Source organism: Cardiocondyla obscurior, linkage group LG17, assembly GCF_019399895.1.
Source record: "Cardiocondyla obscurior isolate alpha-2009 linkage group LG17, Cobs3.1, whole genome shotgun sequence".
NCBI lineage: Eukaryota > Metazoa > Arthropoda > Insecta > Hymenoptera > Formicidae > Cardiocondyla > Cardiocondyla obscurior.
In genome coordinates, this window is record NC_091880.1 from 1,256,262 (window position 1) to 1,282,313 (window position 26,052).

The 26,052-nt window shown below is 43.5% G+C and overlaps 1 protein-coding gene and 1 long non-coding RNA gene across 16 annotated transcripts in view; one reads left to right on the forward strand and one right to left on the reverse strand.

The window, feature by feature from the left end:
- Ten-m (teneurin transmembrane protein Ten-m) overlaps positions 1 to 26,052 on the forward strand; it is a 481,599-nt gene that overhangs the window by 390,032 nt on the left and 65,515 nt on the right. For 2 of the 15 annotated variants that reach the window (XM_070668399.1, XM_070668398.1), the window contains exon 2: positions 15,168 to 15,213. The exons of 12 other annotated variants lie outside the window; for them this stretch is intronic. Coding sequence is in view for 1 of the 3 variants with exons in the window: in XM_070668394.1 (XP_070524495.1) it covers positions 11,627 to 11,681 (55 nt within the window). In the remaining 2 variants the exon portion in view is untranslated. Of the gene's footprint in view, positions 1 to 10,557; positions 11,682 to 15,167; positions 15,214 to 26,052 lie in introns of those variants that run through there. One more of the 15 variants, XM_070668394.1, reaches the window with a different exon arrangement.
- LOC139109382 (uncharacterized) overlaps positions 23,732 to 26,052 on the reverse strand; it is a 35,034-nt gene continuing 32,713 nt past the window's right edge. The window contains exon 3 of the long non-coding RNA XR_011546827.1: positions 23,732 to 23,818. This is a non-coding gene — a long non-coding RNA (uncharacterized lncRNA). The remainder of the gene's footprint in view (positions 23,819 to 26,052) is intronic.

Here is a 26,052-nt window from a genome sequence, read left to right on the forward strand (position 1 = left end):
TAATCCGCGTATCAATCAAAATTGATCACTAAATTGCATTAAATCATAGAACAATCAACAAAGGCATTAACAAATAATTAATAAGATTATCGCGAGCGTAAAATAAAATAAGTTAATATTGAAGGGAAATCGATGATATTTTTGTCTCGCGCTAAATGAATACGGGAAATGAGAATGTACGTTAATCCAGTTCGTTCAGTTCGCAATCCCATTGGCCACGAAAATTCTAAATCTCGTCGAGACGTCGCGCATCAAGACGATTGGAACAGTCAGCTCCCGTCGTCGTAAATTTCGCCGGCGAACGAAACGTTCGTTTAAGTTTAGTTACGCGAAGGCCGAGGTATCCAAAGATTACCAAGACGCTGCCAATGGGGGTCAAAGGGGCATGGCGATCGTCTGAAAGGAACCACGGGAAGTATTTCGTTCCAAACCGACAGCGAAGAATTTCGGGCTCTTTGTGATTGGCAATAGACCGAGGAAATTGGTTTGAAATTCGCGGGGCTATGGAATGTATTGGCAATCAGATTTCCTGCCCCCCAGCCACCTCCGACGTTACCCTCCGTCCTCCCGCCGCCCTCTTCCTTCCGCCAGACCGGCAATGAAGGGTGTGCCAGGGAGAGAAGGGAGAGCTTCCCTGGCATTCTCAGAATGTGGCGTAGGCTAGGGATGTTCGGGGCGGCGGTGATAGCGACGGCGGTGCTGGTAGCGGTTGCTGTATTTTCCACCACCCCTTTCCCGCCCCCCCCCTCCCCCGCTTATCTTTCCATCTTCTCGTGATTCACGGAAAATTTCACCATCGCGACTACGCGACGTGGGAACTGCCGGCGTCCAAGTGACGGAGCGTCGAATTGGGTCGTCCGTCCGAACGAGAAAGTCGTATGCGAGGATCGCGAGATGTCGAGTGCGATCGGGACATTATCTGCGAGGGGTTTATGTCTGAATGCGTTTTCGCTGGGAGCGGGGGTTGACGCTGTCGTAAAAGAGAATAACGCGCGTCCATTTGTAACCGCTCGTTTAGGAACGGAATACTGCTGCACGGTCTGGCGTCGTAATATAATCAACGAGATGACGTGCGCCAGGAAGATGGAAGACTAATTTGTCCGCGGGAATATCTTGGCAATGTCAAACACAGGATGCGCGGAACGCATTTGCTGAGAAATTTGCCGGATGTACGCAAGAAGAGCCACGCGGAAAGTTCTTATGAATAAGTGAAAAGCAAACCAAATCGCAATCTGGAAAAGTGACGGTTACTGTTATCATAAGGAAATTTATATGTATACTAAACCGTTGATGGACTTTTATTTCTTCGTCGTGAAGTATTTATGTGCAAAGCAATTGCTTTAAAAATTTATATCGCTTTATCACTAAGATTTACAAAGTATAGCCGAACGGAACTTCTCGGTATCTTTATCGAACTATGAAATTTTAATCTTCCTACTGCTTTTGCTACTTCTCTTCTTATTAAATAAATTCCATTAAAAGAAATGCATAAAATGTTCTTATCAAATTTCTAATTCAATCACTTTAAGCAAGCTTTCCGTTCTGCTTCGGACACGTTACATATGGTAACAGTTTATCGACAAAATGACAAACCTTGTTATTGCTTGTCATAGATATTGAATTTCCTTATGAAGTTCCGGAAGATTGCAAACCTGAATTTTTCACAATATCATGCCTTTCAGAGAAGCATGCTTTCAAGCAAATGTACCATGACACGACTGGGTCCATCTAAATATGCCCATCTGAACGCATGTTTTCGATTAAACCAGTAAACTCGTACGATTGAGTTTTCAATTGACTTTATATAGTACGCCTGAACAATCAATTACCTCAGACAGAAATCTCGGTTCGGAAATAACATTTCAATGTATTGCTTTTTCAATTTATGATAGCGATTCGTAGCTAAAACTGTCCGTGGGTATGAAATGGTTTGAAGAATAAAAAGCAATAAACTGGATTTCCAACTAACTGGCGTGAATAACTTCGGCCAGTTTTAATCAGTTTTTACATTGAGATAGCAAAATAAGATATCGCGAGGGATATTTTTGTAACGTAAACGTAATTCTTTAAAAAAATTCTTTTTTTTTTTTTTAGAAATTTTCTACTGATACGACAATAATTGGAGCAAAAATAATCGATGATCGTTAAAATTGTTATTATGAAGAAGAAAACAAGTGAAAAATTAATTGTTTTTAAACTATTAAAAAAATAATTGTATGTATTAGATTTGAAAATACAATTATTTTACTAGATTAAAGATTAAATAAATGAAATATAATGGAATGTCGTTTAAAATTCATTCATTTTTCACTTTTAAACGCCCACGCGCTCACATGTCATTACCATATAAATGAATTTATTTTTGCTCGCATCGGCAACAAATTTAATTTATTTTAAACTATAATTTCTATAAAACAAAAGTACACTAAAAGGTGAAGGAACTAAAAATAAATTTTCCGCGACATTAACCTTCCGCGTGATTTGATGGAACTTTAAATCCGATCAATTATCTTAATTCTTTTTATAGAAATGATGTTGCGAAATACAGATAATCGCGTAAAACGCAACTCATGAAATTCAATGGATTCCTTGGTTCAAGAATCCGGCCAGCAATAATTCCCCGCTCACTGGCCCGCTATTAAGGCTATCTGGAAATCACAGAGAACTACCCGATTATTGTGTCTCGCGGGCCAATTTCAGTAGAATGGGCCAGCGAGAATAATTAACAAAGCATTTAATTATCGCCCGACTGATATCGTACGGATTTCGTAAAGACAATTTCTCGCAGAGTTATAATGAAATAAGCTTAATAAACGAATTCTAGGGATACTCGTGTTTTCCTTCCCATAACATTAATTATACTATATTTCTCTATAATAACTACGAATCCTTTTATCGTTAATCTCTAAATAATCTACGGACCATTATCGTTAATCTCCTATTTGAATCGACGAGAAATCATTGTTTTAATTCGCAACACTTATACGTTACTATAATTAACTCTACCGAGTGATTAATTTCAAATCAATTTCGTAATTCATCCGATGACGTCTATTAAAATGGCAACGGGTATGAAACGCCGTACACAGTCGATTATTTTATCTTCTTATCGATAACTGTTGTTGAAAAATTAATTTTCTTCCGTTTAAGATCCAGATTTATGCGCGTGACACGTCGGGATATAATTTTAATTTGATGTACGATAGATTTTCGTGAGATATAAATTATTTTTAAGTAACGTATATGTAGTAAAAATTAATGTACACCGATGAGAAATACGGGAATCGAGACCGGGAGGGGGAAGGTGTATTGGTAACTCGCGTCGTTTCCGTTTTTGCGCATCGATAATCCGAGGCTCCGCGCCGCACCGGGTCAATCACCTGTCAAAGAAGTATGCGAACGTATCGCGGGTTTTTTCATCTGCGCTGCGACATGCTTCACGTCTCTGCTTTCGCGTCGATGTCGAAGCGTCGCTCCGCGTCTCGTCTGGTCGCGTCGCGAATCTGAACGAATGGTACAGGTTGACGGGCACAGGGAAAGCGCCGGGGTGCGCGCGAGGGGGAAAGAGGGGGGGGGGAGGGGCGGTATTGAAGCCGGCGATTCAGGACGGATAGCCAAGGCAAAGTTTCCTGGCCCATTGTTCCAGCATTAGTTAGTTTCATTAATGTAATTCCCGTGTACGAGATGAGAGGGCTCTCGTATTTACTTGGTTTCCTTTTTAGCAATCTATTGTCGGCCTTTGTGTCGGCATACGGCACCACCGGTGCTCGTATTGTCCCCGGGTATTGTCAACGACTGCTTCCAATGGAAATCCACGCCCAAACCCCGATCTCTCTAGTACCATCGTCATCGGCCAACGCGCGTACCCGATAGAGTAAATTGATGGTGAACGAGATGGGGGTGGCGGAAGACTGCAACAGTCAGTCTCTTTCATCATTCGGCGAAATCCATGAATTCGTATCTGAAAGCCCCGGTGTGCATGTGTACCGCGCGCGGCGCATTGAAAAAATCTTCTGAACGCAGACGAATGCAATTTGGCGAATTCGAGGATCGCATTGAAATACCGTATCTAAAGTTTATGCGTGGCTTTTGCGCCGGCCCGTGTAATATGATTTATTTAATATTTAATTGCACGATAACTGTCATTTTTTGATTAAATGACGGATTTCCGCTTGCGTTAATCACCAGCGATCGCATATTGTTAACGTCCGAAAGAAGATTGTCGAGGAACCTCTTATCCGCGATAGGTAAAATTAATATTATTTTGATCAATTATATTTCTTTCCGTCAAACGCATTCAATCTCCGGCAGCTTGTTTTTGGCATTTTCGAGTGCACGACAAACATTTTACATTAACATCAACTTTACACGTAATTATAATTTATATTAAGCTATTTCATCGTGATTAATTAAAAGATGTGGATCGCATGATATTTAAACAATTTCGATAGCACTCGAGACTTCAAAGGAGCTCTTTCAACTAATTAACTGGGCTTTACTTCGCACAGTTAATTAAATCGCTGTACAGTTCGATTCAACATCTGAGCAAATATTCAGATTAGGGCGCTATTGAAAATCTGTCTACGTAATGCGTTGCATTCAACAAAACCGGTAGTTATGGTCACCGGTGGCCACCTCAAATATATTTGCCGAAAGTTTTTTTTCTTTTTTTTTAGGGATTTCGATAGACGCGAACGTCATAACTTGCCCGAAATATCCCTCTATGTCGGAATATAATTCCACCCGGCTTCGTGACTCTCGCCGGATTCTCTTTCCTCTGTCTCTCGTTGACGTCTGACGAAATTAAGAATGTCGCCCGTCTGTCACCCCCGCCGAAATGGCAAGTCTACGACGAACCCCGTACAATTCCCCGCGTGGTTTTTGCCACGCTTGCGGAAACACATCGGGCCGAAAACCGCCAGCGGAAAAGCGGCAAGAAACGCCCTTATCCCCCAGCTCCTTCGCGAACACGATGACGAATATTTTTCTTACCGTCACACTCCACCGAACCATCTTGGGTTTCCAAGTCACCCTCCAGAAAGAAGAGAACGATCCTGTTGGAGCCGTGAAAAACTCTCGAGAGGGTCGGAGCGCGTCTCCTTCTTGACGGAGCTCGACAGCGGCGCCATGATTAATTCATTGCTGCTGGAAAATTATCGCGCCTCGAAAAATCCAATTTCGATTATTTCAGGAGATCTTATTAAACGGAGGAATATCTGACGGGTAAACATCGCCAAGTTCGATTGATTGACGGAAAAATAATATCGCATTGCGACACGATATACACATATATATCGCCGTTTGCGATACTCGGCTATTAATTTCGCTTTATAATTATCCGAATCAGTTTCGTCGTTCTAAACAATCAAATAATACCAAGGTCTAATTACGGCGTGTTTATACACTTGTTAGGGGAAAGAAAATGTTGACCGTAAAATATGAAACGGCGGCGAGTGTCGCGGTAAAGAGCGTGAAAAATCAGCGACTTCCGGCATCGTTGACAGCGATGACGGCCGCGTCCCCGCATGCGGGTGATTTTGGATTTTCCTGTGGGGCCCGCCGGAAGATTTACATCGAGCATATTTACGAGCAGGTCGAATCGCCGCTCTTTGAGGTCTTTAAATAGCGTGCGATCGCCTTTTGCCTCAAGTTCTCGGCCTCCTCGTGCCTCTCCTCTTCTTTCCTCCTTCATTTATAAGACGTTGTCCCAAATACGCCGCGCTATCTCAGGTTCTTCCCGCACGTGTCAAATCCGTCTTTCTAATTGGCACGTTCATTACCGCGGTCAAAGGACACCGATTCGTCATGTTTCACGGAACAAATAACCGAAGTGAGTTTGCATATTCACGAGATTAATTGTCTTGGGGAATTAGTACGCGTTTACGGGTTCTCTAACACGTCTTAAAAATTTTTATTCGTGCCCGTTGACTTTATGCGCTCCACGGCGAAAGAAATTGAAATAAAAATCAGCGTTGAAGTCAAACGCAGTCTTGTCCTTGGCGTAATAGAGTTGCTATAATTAATTAGCCGCTAATTCTCATCCGCGTAATTATTCAAAATGTAAGCCTGCAGTTCTAATTTTGTGATACTCCTGTTAATAAACACGTATAGCCATAGACAGCCCGTCTGAAATAAATTTTTAATTCGCATTCCGCGCGCGAGTCTATTAAACACGCAGAATTTTAATTAACTCTCATATAATTAAAATTTAATTTAGGCCAGCAGAGGCCGCGGCGTACTTACCGTCGCGTAAAATTTTGATCCTTTTCTCATTAAGCGCGGAAATGTTCGCAGTCAATCGAAAACAATATTCTTCTCTGTTTAGTCAAATATCATTTTAAACTTTATTTATATAAAAATTTCGTTTGCTTTTTCAATTATAGGTTTAAAACTGTCGAGATTAAAGTGTATTAAAAAAAAAAAAGGGAAAAAAAAAAGTTGTAAAAATGAACGATAAATAGGTGTTTTATCCGTTCCAATGCGGCGATCGAAAATACGATGTGGGACAAAAATATTTAAAAAATATACCGGGAATGTAACGCAAATATTTTTACAAAAAGTACAACAATTGAATATGTAACGATATATGTATGTAATTCATATTTGCGCCGCTGTGGGGTATTCATAAAATTAACGGGACGCATCGTCGTGTTAAAAAATAAACCTGTGGAACAATGGGAAGACGACGTGTGCGTTAATACTAAAAATGGAAGACGTAAATTAAAGGAAAGAGGAGGAAAAAGAGGAAGAAGGGGTGGTGAGGAGGCGATAAACCAGCGGAGGAAGGTGGAAAACCTGAGAGAAAAGCGGGGAGAGAAGCGTCAGAAGAGAAGCGCTTAATTTCCTGTCGCGCGCTTTATTTCATTAAAAAGTCATTAATAATATTACGTTAACGCACGCGCGCTTGCGCTGCCATATGGATAGTCAGGAGATTTCGTTCTCTCCCTGCATATATGCATGTACACATGTAAGTGCATGCTATTGCCGCATCTGCGCGTGACTGCGAATCGGTAGTCGCATGTGTGCGAGGCGGCACATCTCTCTCTCTCTTTTTCTCTCTCTTTCTCTCTCTTTCCGTTTCTCTCGCGCGCTTCGTCTTTTCTGGCATGATATACAATATTAAACTCCGACAGAGAGCTATTCTGCCTTCCTCTCTATTTTTTTTTCTCCTCTCGTTTTCGCCAAAGGACATTGTTCACCCTGTGTACTCTTCAATATGTTTTCCAATTCTCTTTTTCCTGCCAAACGGGCTGCCGCTGTAAAATATCGCGAATAAACTGTTTTTGCTCTCGCACAGGGGGGGCCCTTCGAGTTATCCATTATCATTCTAGACCCCGCCCCATACGTACATATTACCCGCGAAGCTCTTTGGATTTTCTTTTCCCTCCCGGTTCCCCCGCCTAGTGCGTTACTTTTGTTTCGGCAAAAAATTTTTGCAGCGCGAGGTCTCCCGCGAGCTTTTTTTAAATGTGTCGCCAAAGCAGTGCTAGAGCACGGACCCCCGATACGACTAGGCGCGCGGACTCAAAATGAATGAGCGTTGCGTCCTTTGTGCCACCGGCGCGTAAAGTGGTTTTATGTATGTAGGTCGCGAAGTTTTCGATGAAATTGTGGCCTCGGCGCGGCAGCTGCAACCCTATCCGTGATCGTGTGCGCGAACGTTTGATCTCTCCGCGGTGTAATAGACTCGCAGAGTGACTCCATTGAATTCACATTCGATCCGCGAATATCGTGCAATTAGAGCGCAAGGGCTGCCAGTAAGCGTAATAGAACCGCGAAATCGACGCTGAGCCCAAACAATGGCCGTAATCGTCATATCCCCCGTGTTCGTCTTTAATTAATTTCTATTATCAAAATCAGTCATTCAAAATTTATAGGTAATCCTGTAAATGGCTTGGCAATTGTTTCCATTTTGCGACGTGTAATCGTACACGAAACGGCAGTGACCAAAATGCATTTGAATATTGGACGTGAACGAACTCCTTACGTTAAAGCGAATTCGTTTGCTTCATGTATGTATACGAAAAGATTCGAGAAGAAGAAATGGAGCGATATTTAACCGTAAAATTTTAAAGCGATGCGAGATAAAATAAATTATAATAATTTATAATAAAACACAAAAGTATGAATAATTTGATGGACGTAAAAAAAAGTTGTTAAATTACATTTAAAAAATGAAAGTTATTTAACTGAGCCGAGCGGTGTTAAAAACGCACTCTTTTCAATTTGCACGTGCGATAATCGATCAAATTCCGCGACTGCTTCAATCCGAACGTGATCGCTCCCATTCCGTCCATCATCGGTGCCGGGGAATTGTTTTAACGGGCGCCGATAAAATGCATCTGAGGTGAGAGAATGGGCACGGGTCAGCCGTCGTGAATGGGATATAGGATGCCTGTCCCCGCGTTCCCGATGCCCGGGCCAGAACCAACGATGTTCCAATTTCGGCGCACAAAGGAGGACACACGTATTGCGCGCGTTAGATCTGTCAGATTCCTTGTCGATCGAGCCGTCCCGGCAGACACTCGTCCGCTCGCGAAATGTCGATGCCATTAACGTCGACAGGCCCCGCGTTGAAAGAGTAACACGTTCCAGACTGCGGAACTCCCAGTCACCGTTTTCCCTTTGATCTCCGTGAGACACCTGGTACGAAAGGACCGCGCCATTGGTAATAATAACTCGGGCTTGCGAGCCCGATCGACCTCCTCGGGGGTGCCAGGACTTTATCTCGGGTTGCATCTTATTGCGAAGTTCGCACATTGTTTTCTTTTCCTTTTATATGATTCTGTGTCAGCTCCCTCGATAGCCATCCCCCTCGCGCTCTCGTCACTTCTCCGCGGCTGTCTTCGAACACGAACAGCTGGCAGTTTTGGATGACCCCGCCGAGCTCTCTCTCGACCCCACGCTCTCAAGACGACACGGATTTTAAGACGCTCGTATTCGCAAAAGGCCCGGGGATCCGTTTAACGATCGTTGAAAACGCACCGATGAGTGGTAGCTTCGTCATTCTTATTTTGTTAATTTCATCTTTATTTTACACGTATGTATGTTACGAGGTGCATTCTTAGCTCGCCAGAGTAAACGAGCAACACGAAAGACAAGAATGTAAAATATAATAACCGTATATGATCCGTAGGAAAGATTCTCTTTCAATAGATTTCTCCACAAAGATTTCCCATTTGTAAGAAAAAAAGGGAAAAAGAGAAATCGCTTCCCTTAAGTCACTTAAATGCGCCTGAATGCAGTTAATGCTTAACACGTTTCTTCGTTTCGAATTCGCGTTGTAAAGTGAAAAGCAGGATTTAGAGGAACGCTCTGAGTTATGGAACAGCGTAATGTTCCCGAACGCGTTTAATAGTCGTTGCGAGAGCCGCACGACGACGCGAGACGTAGGAACACAAACGGAAAATACGTGTGCGAGGAAAGAGACGCGAGGAAGAACGGAGAGTCAGTTAGTCCAAGCTCGCCTTTCGAGAAACACGATACCCACGTTGGAGGTAGCATACTCCGGCCATTAGCTATTTACGGAAACGACTCGGCAAATGGGGCGTGGAGCCTAAGTTGCTTCACGATTTTCGTTCAGCCGAGGAAGAAGAGGAAGTTGAGATATTTTTTTTTTTCTTTTTTTTTTTCTTTTTTTTCTATTGTTCTCCCCAAAGGAACGACGGCGGGTGGTAGCACCGAAAGGATTGAGTAATGCGCCCTTTTATTTCGGGAAGGACGATGCAACCGTTCGAGCATGCTTCGCTACGTGGAAAATCGCGCGCAAGGTCGACAAGGAGGGAAATCCAAACGATTTTTACCCTTTTCCTTCGTCGCCCCCGGTTTTACGGGTCCGTTCCGTCACGTTTCACAGGACGCTGGTGGCAACCAACAGTCGCTGTGCGTCGACAAAGCCGATCTGTCGCCATCGGAGCTGGCTGCGCGTCGTCTTTTTGGGGAAATAGATTTCGCCGGTGTTTCCACGCGATAAAAATCACTCTCCGATGACGATAATTTCGTTAGTGTGTTTGTTGAAAATAAAACTTTAGAAAAAAGCTTTAACCACGCACTCCTTTCCGTACAACGATAAATTCTAAATTAAATTCTTTTTTTATTAGTGACGCCGTAAAACGTTAAATAGTATTGTGCGACTGTAAAAATTTTTATACGAAGAGAGCCTACACTTTAAAGTTAAACACCTAAAACTATCATTCCGGCAACGTGCAATAGAATACGTGCAATAGAATACGTACAATAAATCGACGCATTTCGATACTTATTGATCACGCGGCTTTTTCTCTTTCTCTCCCTCGCTTTACATCCCGCGCGGCTCATAAATTTTTCAGAAGGCTGAAAGCTTCGATCGCGTGCACTAATCTCGCAGGCAGATGCCACGCAATGCCTCGCAAAACCGATTACGAGAGAGTAGATCGGTATATATATCGCACGGTAAAAAGATCTTCGAAGAATGGAAATGGGACCGTTAAATCCGTCAAAATGCCTACCCGTGGATAAAACGTGGACTTCCCTCCTCGCGTGGTGCCTTTCTTCGCCAAAGAGACACTCATCCACCGTAACTAAACCGATCGCTCTCCTCCTGAAATTATTCTCATTGTCCCCGGATTCTCTCCTACGTATGAATTCTCGTAATGATGCATCGCGGAGTGTATACATTGCTCTTCGTTCTCGTATTCAATAGTATGCAATCCACTTGATTAAAAAAAAAAAAAAAAAGGGAAATCCTGAGTCGAAGATTTGCATGAATTTGCTTATATTAAAATCGGTGTTTGTTTCTTTTTTTGTTTAATTTTTTTTAAATCTTTTTTATCTGACCGTCTAATGATATAATTTCTAATCATCTATAGAAATCCGACAATCTTTAATATTCCAAGGAAAATATTTCACTAATGAGAACGCTTTGTTCGTTGTGCGTATAAATTAAATCGGCATTTAGTATGGAAGAATAGAGTCATTTTTCGTGCCGGTAGCCAGCGAAGACGCCGAATGCAAATTTCAATCAGTCCGAAGAGCCGTCGTGAATCGTCGCGGTTCAGCATTTGCCTAACGAGCATACTAATCGACGTTAATTCGACAACAAGTACGGAGGCACGTCTCAACGAGTCTTATTGACGATCCTCGCGTACGCCGCCGAGCGATCCCAGCTTGATCCGAAACAATGGGCCCCCTCGTGTGTGGTCCATCCTGGGCTGTGCGAAGACGACTCTTCGCACCCGATCGGCCGTCCAGTCTCGTGTACGCTCCCGGTAGAGAACGAGTCACTCTACGGTGTGCTCCGCAGCGGCAATTACTCGTGATCCTCTGGGAATGACATTTCTCGCGGTTTATCGTGCAAATATTTGCCAGACGAGATCTTGTAATTCCTTCCGTCCCCGCTTCTTCGCGTCTCGCATTTCGGTGTTGTGACAACGAGGGATAATACAGGCGAACGAGACGAGTGAAAGTGAAAGTAAAAAAAAAAAAAAGAAGGGAGAAAAAAAAGAGGAACAACTCGTACTTACGGCGGCACCTGTTGAATACGCAGACGTGTCTATCTATCTTCATAATCGGCAATTATTTGATCTTATTTGTCGTATGTAAATTCACCGTCTGAAGAACGAACGTCTTCCGAGAAACGTCGCAAGAAATGTCTGGAGACATTGCTTCCGTGCAAATGGCTTTTGAACTTTTGTGTCGCTCAGGTAAGACGACTCGCGTTTTATTTCTCTTTCGCGCCGTGGGGCGAATCTCGGCCGATTGTCTAAGTATCGCTGTCGAAAGACACTCTACTCTTAATCATTATTTAAAAAGAAAGAGAAAGAGAGAGAGAGAAAGCACCTAGCTAAACAGTATACGGCTCCATTTATCCTCGTTGCTCGGCCATCAAGGTCAGGCGTGATCCTGTCACGTCATATATCATCGTTAAGACGTACTGGGAATACCAGTTAAGGGTTAAAAGCAGCCTTTATCAATCCGAGGCCGAGCCCTCGGGGTCTTTCTCATACGTCTATCGGGCCGCTCCACCGGACGTGCATTTCCATTAATTCACCCGGCTGTTATAACCAGACTTTAAACGGCCGACTAGACGGATCGCTGTTTTCTGCAGAACTTTCCGCGGGGGAAAACGGTGTTTACAAGATGATGCAAGATCGCCAGCCAGAATCGTTGGCACGCGGAATAAATGTACTCGCCGTTCAACGAACGAGCACCTTTCCGATGAGACAACGATCCCGAGAAAAACGTCCCCGGTATCGCGTGATTGTTAGGTGAACTCGTAGGTGCCGATGAATCACGGACGCGGGAGCTTAGGGACTCGCGTGGACGATGAGCGATACGCGCCGTTTTAGCAATTTTCCTCCCGCCGTGATGTTCGGGGATACATCATGTGAAGCGCGGATGTGCTCCGCAAATCGATCGTGCTGCTAGCAGGGCACCAAACGATCATGATAATTTGCGGCGGTTTCGTTCACCCTACCTGCCGGTAATGACAGTCGCCGGAGGCCCGAGGAATTCGTGGGAGGCTCAATTTTGTTAAACAACCTGTGCGTGGTTATGAAAAAAAATAGAGAGGGAGGGGAGGGAGAAAAAAAAATTTACGGAGACGGTGACGTACCTGAGCGAATTCCGATTATGAATCATAATGGACATGTTTCGTCTGCGGACCATCATTTAAGTTTCCACGAATAGTTTATCGTCGTTTCGACTGTTCCTTCAAAAAAGCCATTTATCACAATAGGAGACATCTATTAATCTTCGCGCGATCACAAAAGAGACGTCTAGCTGACCTTGACGTTTCGCAAAAATGACGGGAACGCGCGTGCGTTTTTATGTGTTTCTGGCGTGCGAAAATAAATTGTTAGAGCAAATCACTCTACCGCGAAGAATATCCAGTTTCCATGAAATTAGTTGCGAGGCTGCTCCGAGATAGATCCCAGCGGCGTGGGATACGACTCGCGAAATATTACGTTTGCCGGCGTAAAGTCGCGCGATTCGGATGCACAGCATAACACATCGCTATGTGGTGGGGGGGGGGGGAACGACAGGGAATTCTAACACGCGCACGCGGAAAAATTTTGTAATTTCCTCGCGCGGGACCGGCCATATCTCGGGTGAATTCAATTTCGTCGTATATGCAGATACATAACCGACCCGGGTCACTTTAATCCCCCTCGATGGCGCTCATTATTCTTTCAAGACCGTTTCCAAGAGGTATTTCAATGCGAATAACTTATGTACGTGCCGGCAGTCACCTGCTACACGGCCGGGGCTCGTGAGATGCTCTCCAAGTTTCTCGGCGCGATGCACGTGCAGGTGCATTGTGCTACGGCAATCGCCGAAGTTGAGATCGCTCGCCCGTTCGTTCGCGCGTGGGAGGCTCTTAGAGAGCCGCTCTCTTATGAGAAGGAGACGCGCGAGATCGAGGCAAGGCGAAGAAGGTTCTTGACTGGCTGCTCTCTCCTAAGGTCAGGTCAGGCTAGGAGGAGATGGTATTTCGCCAACGGATGATCCGACTCTGGCCTTCACCCGCGCGTCTTCAGCCCGTCTCTCTTCTTCCCATTAGCATTCACCCTGCCTGCAGATAATTACATGGAGTTGTAACTCCGGAACCCCCGCCGCCGCCCGAGGAGATAGTGGAAGGACCGAGTATTTGCAATACCGGAGCCGATCATTAATATCGACGTGACTACCAGCCCGAAACCGTAGACCGTGCGAAATTTACGCTCGATTGAGGCGATCGATTAAGAAGACGGGGCCCGCGTTTCGTCCGACGCTCACCGGTTAAAATTCAATTCGCCGACAAATTAACGCCGCGCCGACTGCAAATAATATTTTACGTTTCATCCGAAATCGATCGAAGTATATCATACGTGCGCAATAATCGGTGTCACGCGTAGCCCTCCGTAAGTTTAATAAAAGACTTAGTCCGCGAAGCTTATTTATGTCGATTTAAATCTCCACTTCTAGCTCACCCTTTTCGTCACACGTGTTACAGCGTGAGTAATCAATTGTTAACGTCTCTTCCCCTTTCCCCTATTTCTTTCGTCATCTCTTACCGTTCTCGAGACATCCGTGCACTCGCCCGTGTGCATCAGCTTGGATCTTTTTTTATTTAGTCGACGGAATGTCCCTCGCGGAGAACGTAATAACCGGTAACGGCCGAAGCGCCGAGTTGATATTACCGAGGGTGTGTTTTAATCTGGCGCGTATCGGGTGGCTCGCACGTAAGTGTGTGCGTACACACGTCACCTCGCGAGTCGAGGATACCTCGGAGCAACTATCCGGTGGGGTAAATTGAGAGAGAAGCTATAGGCGCCTCTCGTGCACCCTCGGCGCTATTCGCCCGCCCCTAAAGATTGATGGTGACACCGCGGGGGTGGCGGCGTAAGTCATCCGCGTAAAGAAAAAGAAAGTTTAAAGTTTCCCGACTGAACATGCATCGCCCCTTAAATACCCTTAAATTTAATGATGCCTAAGATAGAAGGGAAGTAGCGTGCGCCGCGCCATTCCGAACTTCGCCATTTCAGTCGCCGTAAAGTTTTAAATGTGCGGAAACATGGCGCGCGAGCGCTTAATTACCAAGTGAATTAAAAGAAGCGAAATGGAAGTCGGCGCAGTTTGATCGACAGCGCTCGATTAAAATATAAATCACCGTCGCATTTCGGGGCCGCTGAGGGGCAAGTTGAACCCCCTCCGATGTGCCTTCCTTTATCGTGGCTCCTCGCGAACGGCCGGAAGCGTGTTAAAACGCGGTAATTAATTATTGCTACGAATGCGCGACTACGTGCATTTAACGATAATTTATTTTAAACAGATCTATTTCTCTGCCTGTTCTACTGTGTGCCTGTAACGCGAACTTGATATTATTGCACGCGTATGTGCGTTTGTTGGCAGGGAATTAGTCCCTTGTATTTAATTAATCGTTGTTTGGGCTTTATTGCGTTCGGTTTATTATGACGCAATGGCGTAATTATTGAATGTAGATTTCCGCGTTACACTAAATTCAGAGAGCAATTTCTCTTCGACGGTTTACCAGTTATCGATGACGTTAAGTTTTACCGCTCATAAATATTTAATTGTATTTTAAATATGAAACGCAAGCGAGATTTTTATACTTTAATACTTTGTAATAAGGATTCGTTTAATCAATCACGTTTTATTCTAATCGATTATCTTCTTTTCTGTTGCAGGTATGTACATCGCTGTTTTAAAGACGACGCGAGTAAATCGAGTTCTGTAAGTGTATTCGCATAGAAATTAACTAGCTTTAATAATTAATCTGAAAGCCGCAAAAAAAAAAAAATAGAAAAAAAATGGACAGTTATCGGAAAGAGTAATTTCCGCGGATATAAGCGGAACGCGCTATCGATCTTCACTCTCTGAAAACTTTTAATTTATTTTTAATATCGACTACAATTTTAAAAGAAAATACAGATTTATATCGGATGATTAAATCGCCAGCTGATTACATAATCAGCCCGTGGTATTAATTGATGTAAACTGACGAAACCGCGCGTCTAAAACAGGAAATGAGAAATTCGTGGAGGCTTCAACAACGTGACTAATCTCTGTTTAACGAGAGAACGGATGTTTCGAATTAAAAGGCAGCCGTAAAAAAAATTCCGGCCTGCGCGCGGCGAGAAGGGTCCACGGCGTAAGAAAATATACGTAAACACGTTAGACGAAGAGAACGCCGGCATTTCAACCCTATACCTGCCGTGACATACGGAAAGCGGCCGGGTAAACCGGAGAAGGAACACGCGCTCGCGTAACTTCGAAGGACGAAAATCCTATCGGGCCTACAACCTGTCCCTACACATCTGTCCCCAATTCCATCGGCAACCCATCTCGCTAGATCCGGCTCGTTCTACTTGTTTACAAATTGACTTCATAAGGGACGGTGATTTCCATCAGAATCGACGGTCGGCATTCACGGCATACGGTTAACCTGGCGATCATAGGACCTTCCCGGTGCCACGAAATCATTACGATTCAACCCCTTTCTTAGCACGCGCTTTCGTCGCATTATGGATAGAAATTTGAGAACGCAAGCGTGACCCATATTTTCATTAAACGAGTTTTTCGAATTAAGCCAGAACGAGTGGTGAAATGTGAAAATTGATGAGAAAATTTACGGATCTTTATTCGTTTAAGGAAGAAAAAAAAGAAAAAAAAAAAGGGGGGCAGATTAATTTAGTATTTATATTTAATAACTATAGATAATTAAAAAAAAGATATATTCATATTTAAGAAGTAAAATATATCGATTATCTTTTTACGTATATTTGTAAAGAACTAAATCCGACGGCTATTAAACGACGATTGTCGAGTTAATGCACAGGCACGTAGATTTTCGATCGTTATCGACTCGCATTATGGCTGCGGATATCTTGCATTATCGAAAGAACGTGTAAATTACAGTCTCGAGGAGACTATTGAGAGTACGTATCATTTATCGCAATACGCGGTCGCGAGGATGCATTTACAAGAACGGCTTCATCGGCTGAATGAAGCGAGATACGCGCGCAATCGCGAAATACCGCGGATAATGCGGATAATCGGCCGTATCGTTGAGAAAACGTATCATTACAGCGCGCGGATAAAATGCGCACGCGAGAACAATCCCCGAGATACGGTCGCGGCTTTTGTGAAAAATCGCGGACGGCACCACTCGCTGAAACGAGACTGTCCGAACGAATTAAAAATCACTTAGCAGCTAGAAAGCTCTAGGGATAATTGCGAAACCGGTTCTACGCGCGGCCGGCATCCTTTCTCACGAGATTCATCCCACGCATTGTGGCCGCTAGAAGCTCTCTTACTTAACCAAAGCGCATTTATATTAATATCGCGCATTAATGCAAGCCGGATACCGTCTCCCAACCGGCGGCCGGGCGCCTACAGAAGTTTTCATATAATTTTTAACACCGCGCGCCGTCCAGCGGTAATTAATTGGCATATATTTATTTATTAATTCCGCCCGGCGGTCATTCAGCCAATAATGTGACAATTAGCGGCCGACCCTTGCAGCGCGACTCGCAATGTAAATTTAACGCACACTGCAAATATCGGCGGAATAAAAATAGGAGAATCCCTGCGGTATAAATTGATATCATATAAACGTGCTATATAAAACTCGCGTTTATACGCCTGCATGCGCCGGGCCTCGCGCAGATCGCATGAATCGATTTCAAGCCGCAGAGAACTCGAGGCTCTAAGACGTCTAGGATTTTTCGATTGAATTGCGAGCAGGATAGTAGTTTTCTCGACGCACGCAGGGACGAGATTGCTTGGTCATCTTTGTAATTTCATTATTTAGTGATTTCGAGGAGATTTATGACGGTGCGGGATTAGAATGCGCGAGCATCCGCGATCTCAAACGAAAACTATCTCCGCTTTGAATCATGCAGATTCGATCGTGGAAGTTTTTCTTTTTCTTTTTTTTTTCTTTTTTCTTTTTTTCTTTTAAAGCTAGCCTAGCTTCCCCGGTTTCAAAAGCGCTCGTCTATTCGCACTTTGTCCTCATGTCAGGCGGAAAAAGTCTTATGTTTATGCAGCCGTCCCCGTTCGTCCGCGTCTTATTGAAAGATCGTTATGAAAGACGACCGATGCAGAACGCCCTCGACGGCACCCTGTGTTTATGAAACCAATTTTCCGGCTTCCGAGACAAATGGCGTTCACAAGATCTAACCGTCGAGTTCTCGTTGATGTCACACGGTGCTAAACGTCGGTTCGCCGGGAGTAAAATTTTTTTTTTTTTTTTTTCGAGAACCCGAGACCCCAATGATATTTACAATAGTTTTCTTAATGACCGTTTCCCTCATCACTTTAGGAATCAAATTCCATGAAACCCTAAGGAAACGTTCTATGAGGTTGAAAGAAACCTTGTATAATTTTCCACACATTTAACGCAGATAAAAAAATTTTGAATTTAATATGAGATAAAATTTAAAATATGTCGGGAGTGTTGACTACGAAAACATACTGGTATATTTTTAGAATACTGTTGGCATAATTTGAGAAATTATTCGACATAATATATACAAACATAACTTCTAAGTTAAGATCCTGTTTTAAATCTACAAACGCCCATTAGTCAGTTTCTAAGTAACAAAGGGTTGAAGTCCTTTCTAAACATGAATTAATCGGATTTTAACTAACAAAAACTGTTTAGAAGTTTAAAATAAACAAACATGAAGTAACAATGAGTAACGTGACTGGCAGTAGTATCGTGACCAGCCGTTCTATGCATATATTTCGGACACCTGAAATCACCATGGCCGCTCAGCCCATTGGTCACTGACAATTCAATTCTTTTCATATGAGTTCGGTCGGTAGATCCTCGTCTAACCTGTTTGTTTTTCCAATTTTCCACGGCCCAGGTAAATATCTATCCTGCGACGGTCCCTCGGACCCATTTCCCCGTACTAACAGTATCATGTTAAAAGGCTAAAAGGGGCTAATTGTCCCTGACGAAAAAGAAATTAGATTCGTCGACCCGTAATCCAAACATCCTCGCTAACGACGGGATGCCAATGTCCTTTTCACTAGCCCGTCGCCTGCCAGATCTCGCTACGTAGATAAAAAGGAAACCGGTCACTCAGCGAGGATGCTGCAGCAAGGATGCTGCCTGGCATCCAGAAAAAGCTATGCACACAGGGCTTTATATCCGCCGTGGACTTTCGGTTAGGATTGTTCGGGACGAAAATGCAAATCTCTCTCGCGAGCAGAACAATGCGTGCGCCGGGAACGAAACGATTCGGTCGCATTTGAGTAGCTCACGAATAAACACGACAGACCGCCGCCTCGAGACCGCGAAGTCTCTCATCTGTCCGCTCTGAACAAATCCAACGGTCCAGTTGCGGTCAATACGCAGCATGCATAGCGTACGCGGTTCAAACGAAAAAAAAAAGAAAAAAAGAAAAAAAAGGAAAAGTAGGTTCGATGCCGAAATAAAAAGTGCTACGTGACGTGGAACAATCGCATCTCGAAACAGATTCATCGATAGCGCATACTAAATCTAGATAGCATCTGGCGACACTTGGCACGTTCCAACTTCGAGAAAAGAAAAGGGGGCCGCGGCGCGAACTCCTCAAAGAACGCTAGAAAAATTCCGGCGAAGTGATTCGTCCTACTTTCGAAAAGCGAGCTAGAGAGAGCTTCCCCTATTAACCGTCCGAGCCATCAAGTTTCCGAACACAGGAAGCGCAAGTTTGATGGAATGGAGTCCGAGAACATCAAGTACGCGGAGTACTAAGGTACTCCATTTAGAAATTAATTAGGTTAATTCCGTTCCGTGCCTCCGTTTTCGCTCTGACGAGGAACGCGATACGGCGACGCCGGCGCTGCTATTTCAATTAAATTCGTCGAAAAAGTGACGGCGTCCCCGCGTAATCTCCCAGGGGACTTTTCGAGACGCGTTTCTTTCGCCGGCGGGATTACGTATCACTCGTGAGGACCGAAAGCGATATGTTAAAAGGCGACGATGGCGATATTACAGAAAACGCGGGATGGCCGCGTGTCACAATGTGTACACAAGTTGCATATGAGTTACACGTTCCACGGAGTTCGGGTATGATCCTCGACCCGGCGGCGCCCAGATGGAATACCCGAAACACGACACTTCCTAACGCAAACAGTTCCAGATGGGCTTTGAACATACGCAAGGTAGAAAACGCATGCGCGATCTTGCGCGTCTGTGCCGGAAAGTTATCTCACCAAACAGTGAGCGGATCTTTAAAATAATTCTGTATAAATAGGTCCTTTCCTGTTTCTTATCTGCCTTTTCTATCGTTTATTATTGCCACTTTTATTTTTATATTTTTAGTCGATCGCGACACGTAATTTTTGCCTCATTCGTCTCGTTTTAAAATTAGAGTTTTTAAATAAACGACGAAGCAGACCGAACTTTAAAGTTTGAAATTGATTGACTGCAGCCGAGTTATAAACGAACAAAGAGAGAATAAAACTCGAGTCGCATCGGATCATGTACACACACATAAACATATATATATCGGTACATATATACAATATATATATACAATATATATACAATATATATATATACAATATATTGCGAGATATGAACGTCCCGTAAACCACGAGAAATCGAAAGAGAGACTCGTTCCGTTTCCGCAGCAGAAAGGTGATCGATGGTTTGGACGATTGGTATCGCGAGCCAATACGATACCCCAGAGACATTACACAGACGCACTTGGAGAAATTGCTAATCCCCTACATCACGACCCTCGATACTCCGTTACGCTCTTACTCTTATGCCATCCGCCATACTCTCAGCTACGTGTCAGGAATTTCTCTTGCCACCCTAAACAGCCATTCTCGCACGTTAGTTTCGGATAGTTTATCCACCGCAGTCGCAGCTCCGCCGAACAAAGCTCTCTCTCCTTTCCGAAACAATTAGCCGTTTCTCGAACATGTGCCGTAAATATATATATATATATTTTTTTTTTTTTTTTTTTTTTAATGAAAAGAACGCGACAACGGTGACGATTGGAAATTAACGAAATAAAAGAGATTATAATAATTAATGCAGTTAACGACGCGGAATATTAATCGCGCAAATATCGGCAAATCCTTACGGCTCGACGTATCTATCACCAAAACTGCGCGCTGCCACTCGAGAAAGAGGCAGTCGACATTCCGATTCCAGACTCGATAGTCCCGGTGTTTGACAATCCTTCCTGTCTCCGTCGAAACCGGCCTGATCCTTCATCTTCTCTTAACACATCTCAATATCGCCCGTCCGCGCCTGTGTGCGTTAATGCGTCGCCTTTGGTGCGCGGATAATGCGGTTGGTGCACGCACGTCGAAACCGTGCGCACACTCGCGCGTATTCCCAATATCCGTTTAGATAGTCGAAATCACGCGGTCGTGCAACATTTATCTTGCCACACGATGAAAGACAGTGAATGAAAGCGGAATAGCAATACGAAGCACCGCGCACTTTGCGCGACACGTCTATTTAACCTACGCGGCGTTGTCTATTGACGACAGACGTACGATTTAATCGAAATTGAAGAATTTATTCGGTTCTCGAGTATCTTACTTTTAATTGTACCTAACGCAATTTCGAGCTGAAACTCAGAGCTGAAAATAGTTGACTCAAACAATTTTTTTTTCTTACAAAAAAAAAAAATAAAAAAAAAAAACAATAGCGATTAAAAGAGGCTATTCGGAAACACATTTAATATTTTAATTGGCAGTGATATGTTACGAACTAATTGCTTCGAAATATAAATAGTTGAAGCCTCCAGCTTACAAAGTCGCATGCGTATTTGGGCAACAGTCGTGGAATTGGAAGGAGGGACCCCCGTTACGGTTTGACTTCGACACATCGACGCGGGACACACAGATTTTTCACGCGCAACTGCGTTCCCATAAGCCACCACGACATGGTATTTCTTTCTTTCGGGCTAGGAGGGACACGTCGCTCTCTCTTTCTCAGCGTGGTGTAACTCATCAGCGGCATGTACAAAGCTGCCAATAGACGTGCCCGAGATAATACGCGCAAGAGGGGACCACGCGGACACTTTTAACCGCGCGTGTTTGAATAAGCGCTCCCCTAATTCCTTGGAGCACCGCGACGACGACGCTCGAGTGCCTGAAAATATGACAAACACATTTGCGCCGCTCATGCGGAGCAACGTACCGTCTCGAACGTGGCAGATGTCCGTTCGTATCATGCTCCGGAGCAATTTAGATTTCTTCGGTGCCTGTTTTTGTCAAACGATTAAGCTGAATGATTCTTTTTCTATTTTTTTGTATCATTTGCCACAAAGATATTAACTCGCGTTAAATCGTATTAATTACTTATATAATTAAAACGTCGAAGAAAGATTTATATTGTATGAAGAGACGGAGAATTTGATCATATTAATAAGAAATTGTTTATGCGAGGGAGGTTGTTTATTAAAATTTTTTTCGAACGGAAAAAGTTCTAACCGCGAAGATCGTCGAACTAAATGTTAACGTCTAGCGTATATCACGTATCGAAAGAACGGCAAATGAAATTCAGTAATGTCCTCGTGTGCTCGAAACTTCTTGCTATTTTATTAAAAAGAACAGGCAAGATATCTCGGTTGTTAGTAAGTGAGAAAAAAGGGATCTGCGACCACTAGAAGCGAGTAGTCAGGTGCTCGTGTTTTTCGTCCGCGCCACATCGATCGTATCGCGTTAGGATTGACTTGGACTTAATACACGAAAGTATCCAAGTTCCTAAATGAATTATTAAAACACGTCGGCTATATCTCTTTTTCTCTCGCGTAATTTATTGCCTGACGTCGCAGTAATATCGAGGCGGCATCACGGGAGCTAGGAAACATATCCAACTTTTCTTCCCCTGCCAATTGAATTGCAAATAACGCGCTACTTTATTTAATTAGACGAATCTAACGACTTGGATTCACTCGAATGCCTCGACGTGATGTAAAAACAAGCGACATGTTATATGCAAAACTTGAACTTATTAATATTTTAATTTAAAAGAAAAAAAAAACATAATAATTTTTTTTCCTAAGACAGGTATATTCTAAATTTATTAATGAAGCTGTTTAAAAAGGACGATGAATGTAGGTCGCGCGGTATATAGCGGTAGCTATCAATTATACTTAACTTGAAAAGCTTCGAAAATAGTGATTGATCGTTAACGGTCTAATCGACGCGAAAATGCTTATCGCTTCAAAACCAACAGCAGGAGAACTCGTTTCACAATTATCAGTGACCGTGGAGACGGGCTCGCTCCAGCAGACAGAAGCTAATGACAGGCCGGGATTCGTTTGAGAGGCCGTATACATGATTCAAGCCGTCTCCCGCTCGTGTCATCGTATGACAGACGGTCGATCCAGATCACCGGGAAAACGCATTACGAAGGCAGGCTTCTTCGGTTCATAGGAGGGATCGAGATAAGTGCGTCCTTTTTTGAAAGTTCCATTAATCACGCAGGACTCCAACTGAGCATCGCGGGATCGAAGCCGCGTGACAAGTTTTGAAGCAATTAGACACCCTTCGAAATTCCTAACCGGAGTAGTCATCGCCCGTTTTCACCCTACCCGTTCTCTCCCTCCCCCTCCCCCCTCCCCCGCTCTCAATCGGAATTGCTCCTCGAAATCGCTTGTCCTGGCAATCTAACTGCTCTCAAGCCCGATAAAAGAAATGAGCGAACCCTTTTCGAGAGAGTAACACTCCGCTGCGAACGCGTCGAACGATATTACGCCGATCCAACCGAAGAAACTCTTTGAGGTTTTTCGGATAGCAATCAGACCTTTAATCGAATCTTTTCAAGACGCGAACATCAGCGTAATCCATCAAGCGTGTTTTTTTTTCCTTCCCCCCCATGAAATAATTACATCTTCGTGGATCTTATTTTTCGCCACTAGTATAATCGAGTCTCGGGTTTATTTTTACTAAAAACCGCATTAATGTTATTATATTATTTCGTGCATATAAAAATTTTAATATAAACTAGCCGAAACCATGCACGCGCTACACGCGCTTTTTTTTACGAGACCCTAATAACAAACTACGAAAGAAAAAAAAATCATGCGACTTACCAATCTGCATGCAGCGGAGTTGTAGAATTCTGCCGGTGACTGTAACATAAAATGAAAAACATTAATGTAGACATGCCAGTATAATAATTAATAAAATTAATAAAAAATAGATAAATTTTTTTTAAATAAAGATTTGATTAAAAAAAATTTATGCTTACCTAAAAGTTGCTCCGCTGATGCAGGATGCCCATCCCGAGCCTCCTCCTCCTCTCAGCATTCTAGCGAAGATGTCAGTCTGGTGCTCCTTCGACGAAAGTCTTTCTCTGCATTTTCATCTGAAACAAAAAAATTATATTTTATTAGCAAAAATCTAATCTCCGAATTGACAGTCGACGTTTGATTATTTTATTAATTGACAGACCTTAGATTATTTTATTAATTAAGAAAAAAAATAGGTAGATTCTTTCAAATACAACCACCAGAGCTTTTTTAATCTTGGAACTTGTCGTATATCGAAAATGAAAATATCTGCGGTACTCAATAAAGAATTAGACGGCATCAGGACTCGAGTTTTTCCCTCATTGTCGTCGTCAGACGTTTACTCGCACCATATAAAGGTATTACGGCCTGTCCACCGAGGGCCATCATGACAGAAGACGGAAAGAAAGAAAGATACGGTCAATAAGAGAGCCGATGCGTGCTGATACGAGCATATTTCGTCGAGAGGGTAAAGTCTGCGGTCAAAGAAGGATCCAATAATCGCGGGGCCACTTTCTCTTGCCGTCCGGTTAACGTCGAGCAAGAAGGAAAAAAAAAAAAAATGTAGGGAGAAAGGGCGGGAGCGAAAAAGACGGATATCCGAGGGCGAGACCGAATAGGGTAAACACAAGGATATTAACGCAGACCGTTCGACTTTTTAAACATCGGATTTATTGATGTTCAACGACGGAACGCAAACTTATACATGGCGACCTTAATACTTTCGTGAACTTTTAATATCGACTGTGTACATTTAACTGGTCATATATACGTGCATAATGTCATTATTAAAGAGGGTCCTCTGTAAAAATGTATTAAGCGAACGAAAAGTGGGTTACGCTAATATATTTTATATGCGAAAAAGGAAATATATCGATTTATCAGATTTCCAATAAGAGAACGGATAAAAAGCGAACGTATAAATTTTTTTAATTAAATTTTATTCCGAAGGTCACATATATATCTTTAATATAACGACTTTTTTTTTTCTTTTTCTTTTTTTTTTACGAGAAGAAATATAAATATTGAGCTCTAGGTCTCGAGGGCTCCTCTCCGATTTATTTCAATTGTCAATTAGTTCGGGTCCACATAGCTTTTAATATCTAAGTTTTTGACCGGCGAAAGTTTTCACGACGGCTGTCCGCTTCGATTAGCCCGGCGAACGTTATTTCAACGGCTTTTCTTTACGCTCGATGAAATATCCCGAGCCTGGGGAAACGATTCGCCGTTGCCCAAACGGCGCGACGGTAGTGCGAAGTGATTCTGACTTCCGCGCTTCTCCCCGACTTAAACTTCGGAGTAATACCTCGGAGTTATCGGGCACGCCTCCAAAGTTCCGCGTCGTTTAACGATAAGTGCTTATCAGAACTGATAAAAAATATGGACCGAGTTTATAACAAAGCGTACATAAGAGGGGCGGAATATAATTGGACCATTCCGTGCTTCGCGGGCGCTCGAGTTCCATTTATTAAAGGTAAAACTTTCCGATCGCACAATCACGTTTTACAGAGTTATAAATCAAATACATTTTGCAAAGGATCACTTCGCGTGGAAACATTGATCCAGGACAAATTAATGAAAATTTGACGGAGTCGTTAACGCGGCTCTCTTAACTTGTGTTATACTCTATTTCAGTTTGCCAGATTGACTGCTCGATCGTCTTGAAGTCCCGTTCCCCTAAGTGAGTCCTTTCTCGAGAACGCACTACGTAGATATTAAAAAAAAAAAAAAAACCCGTATTTGTTCGAACGATTAAGTTGAGGCATATATCTGATCTATAATAGCTACACGACTTTCGCGGGGAGATCCTCCCTCCGGTGCGAGTGTTCGATTTCGTTTTGACTTTTCGTTCTGGCGAGGATCTTCGCGTATTATTCCTCGGGATATATACGAGCGGGAGGAGCAGGTTGCCGATGCACTTCATTCATCGAATCTTCCCTGCGATCTCGAACGAGGTGGTGCAGGGAAGAGGATGGTAGAGACGAAAAGAGTGAACGGCGACGAGTAGGTGGAGAAAGATCGCGGAACGATCGGCGGAGCGTTCTTAAAAGCCTCTTAAACCTGTCGCTGCCAAGCGAAACCGCCCATATTTATCGTCAATATCGAGGCGACGAGGGCCTCGCAGCTGGCCGTCTGCGAAACCAAACAGTCGATACCAGCCTGCGTCGCCCTGCTCGTTCGAAACGATCCGATCGCGCGGATCGGCTTGGGCAAGGGGAAGGTTTTATCCTCCTTCGTTTTCCTCGTGACTTCGCCGGCGACAAAGACAAATGACGCGGACCCAAGTCCATCTCGAGAATATTTCTCGAAT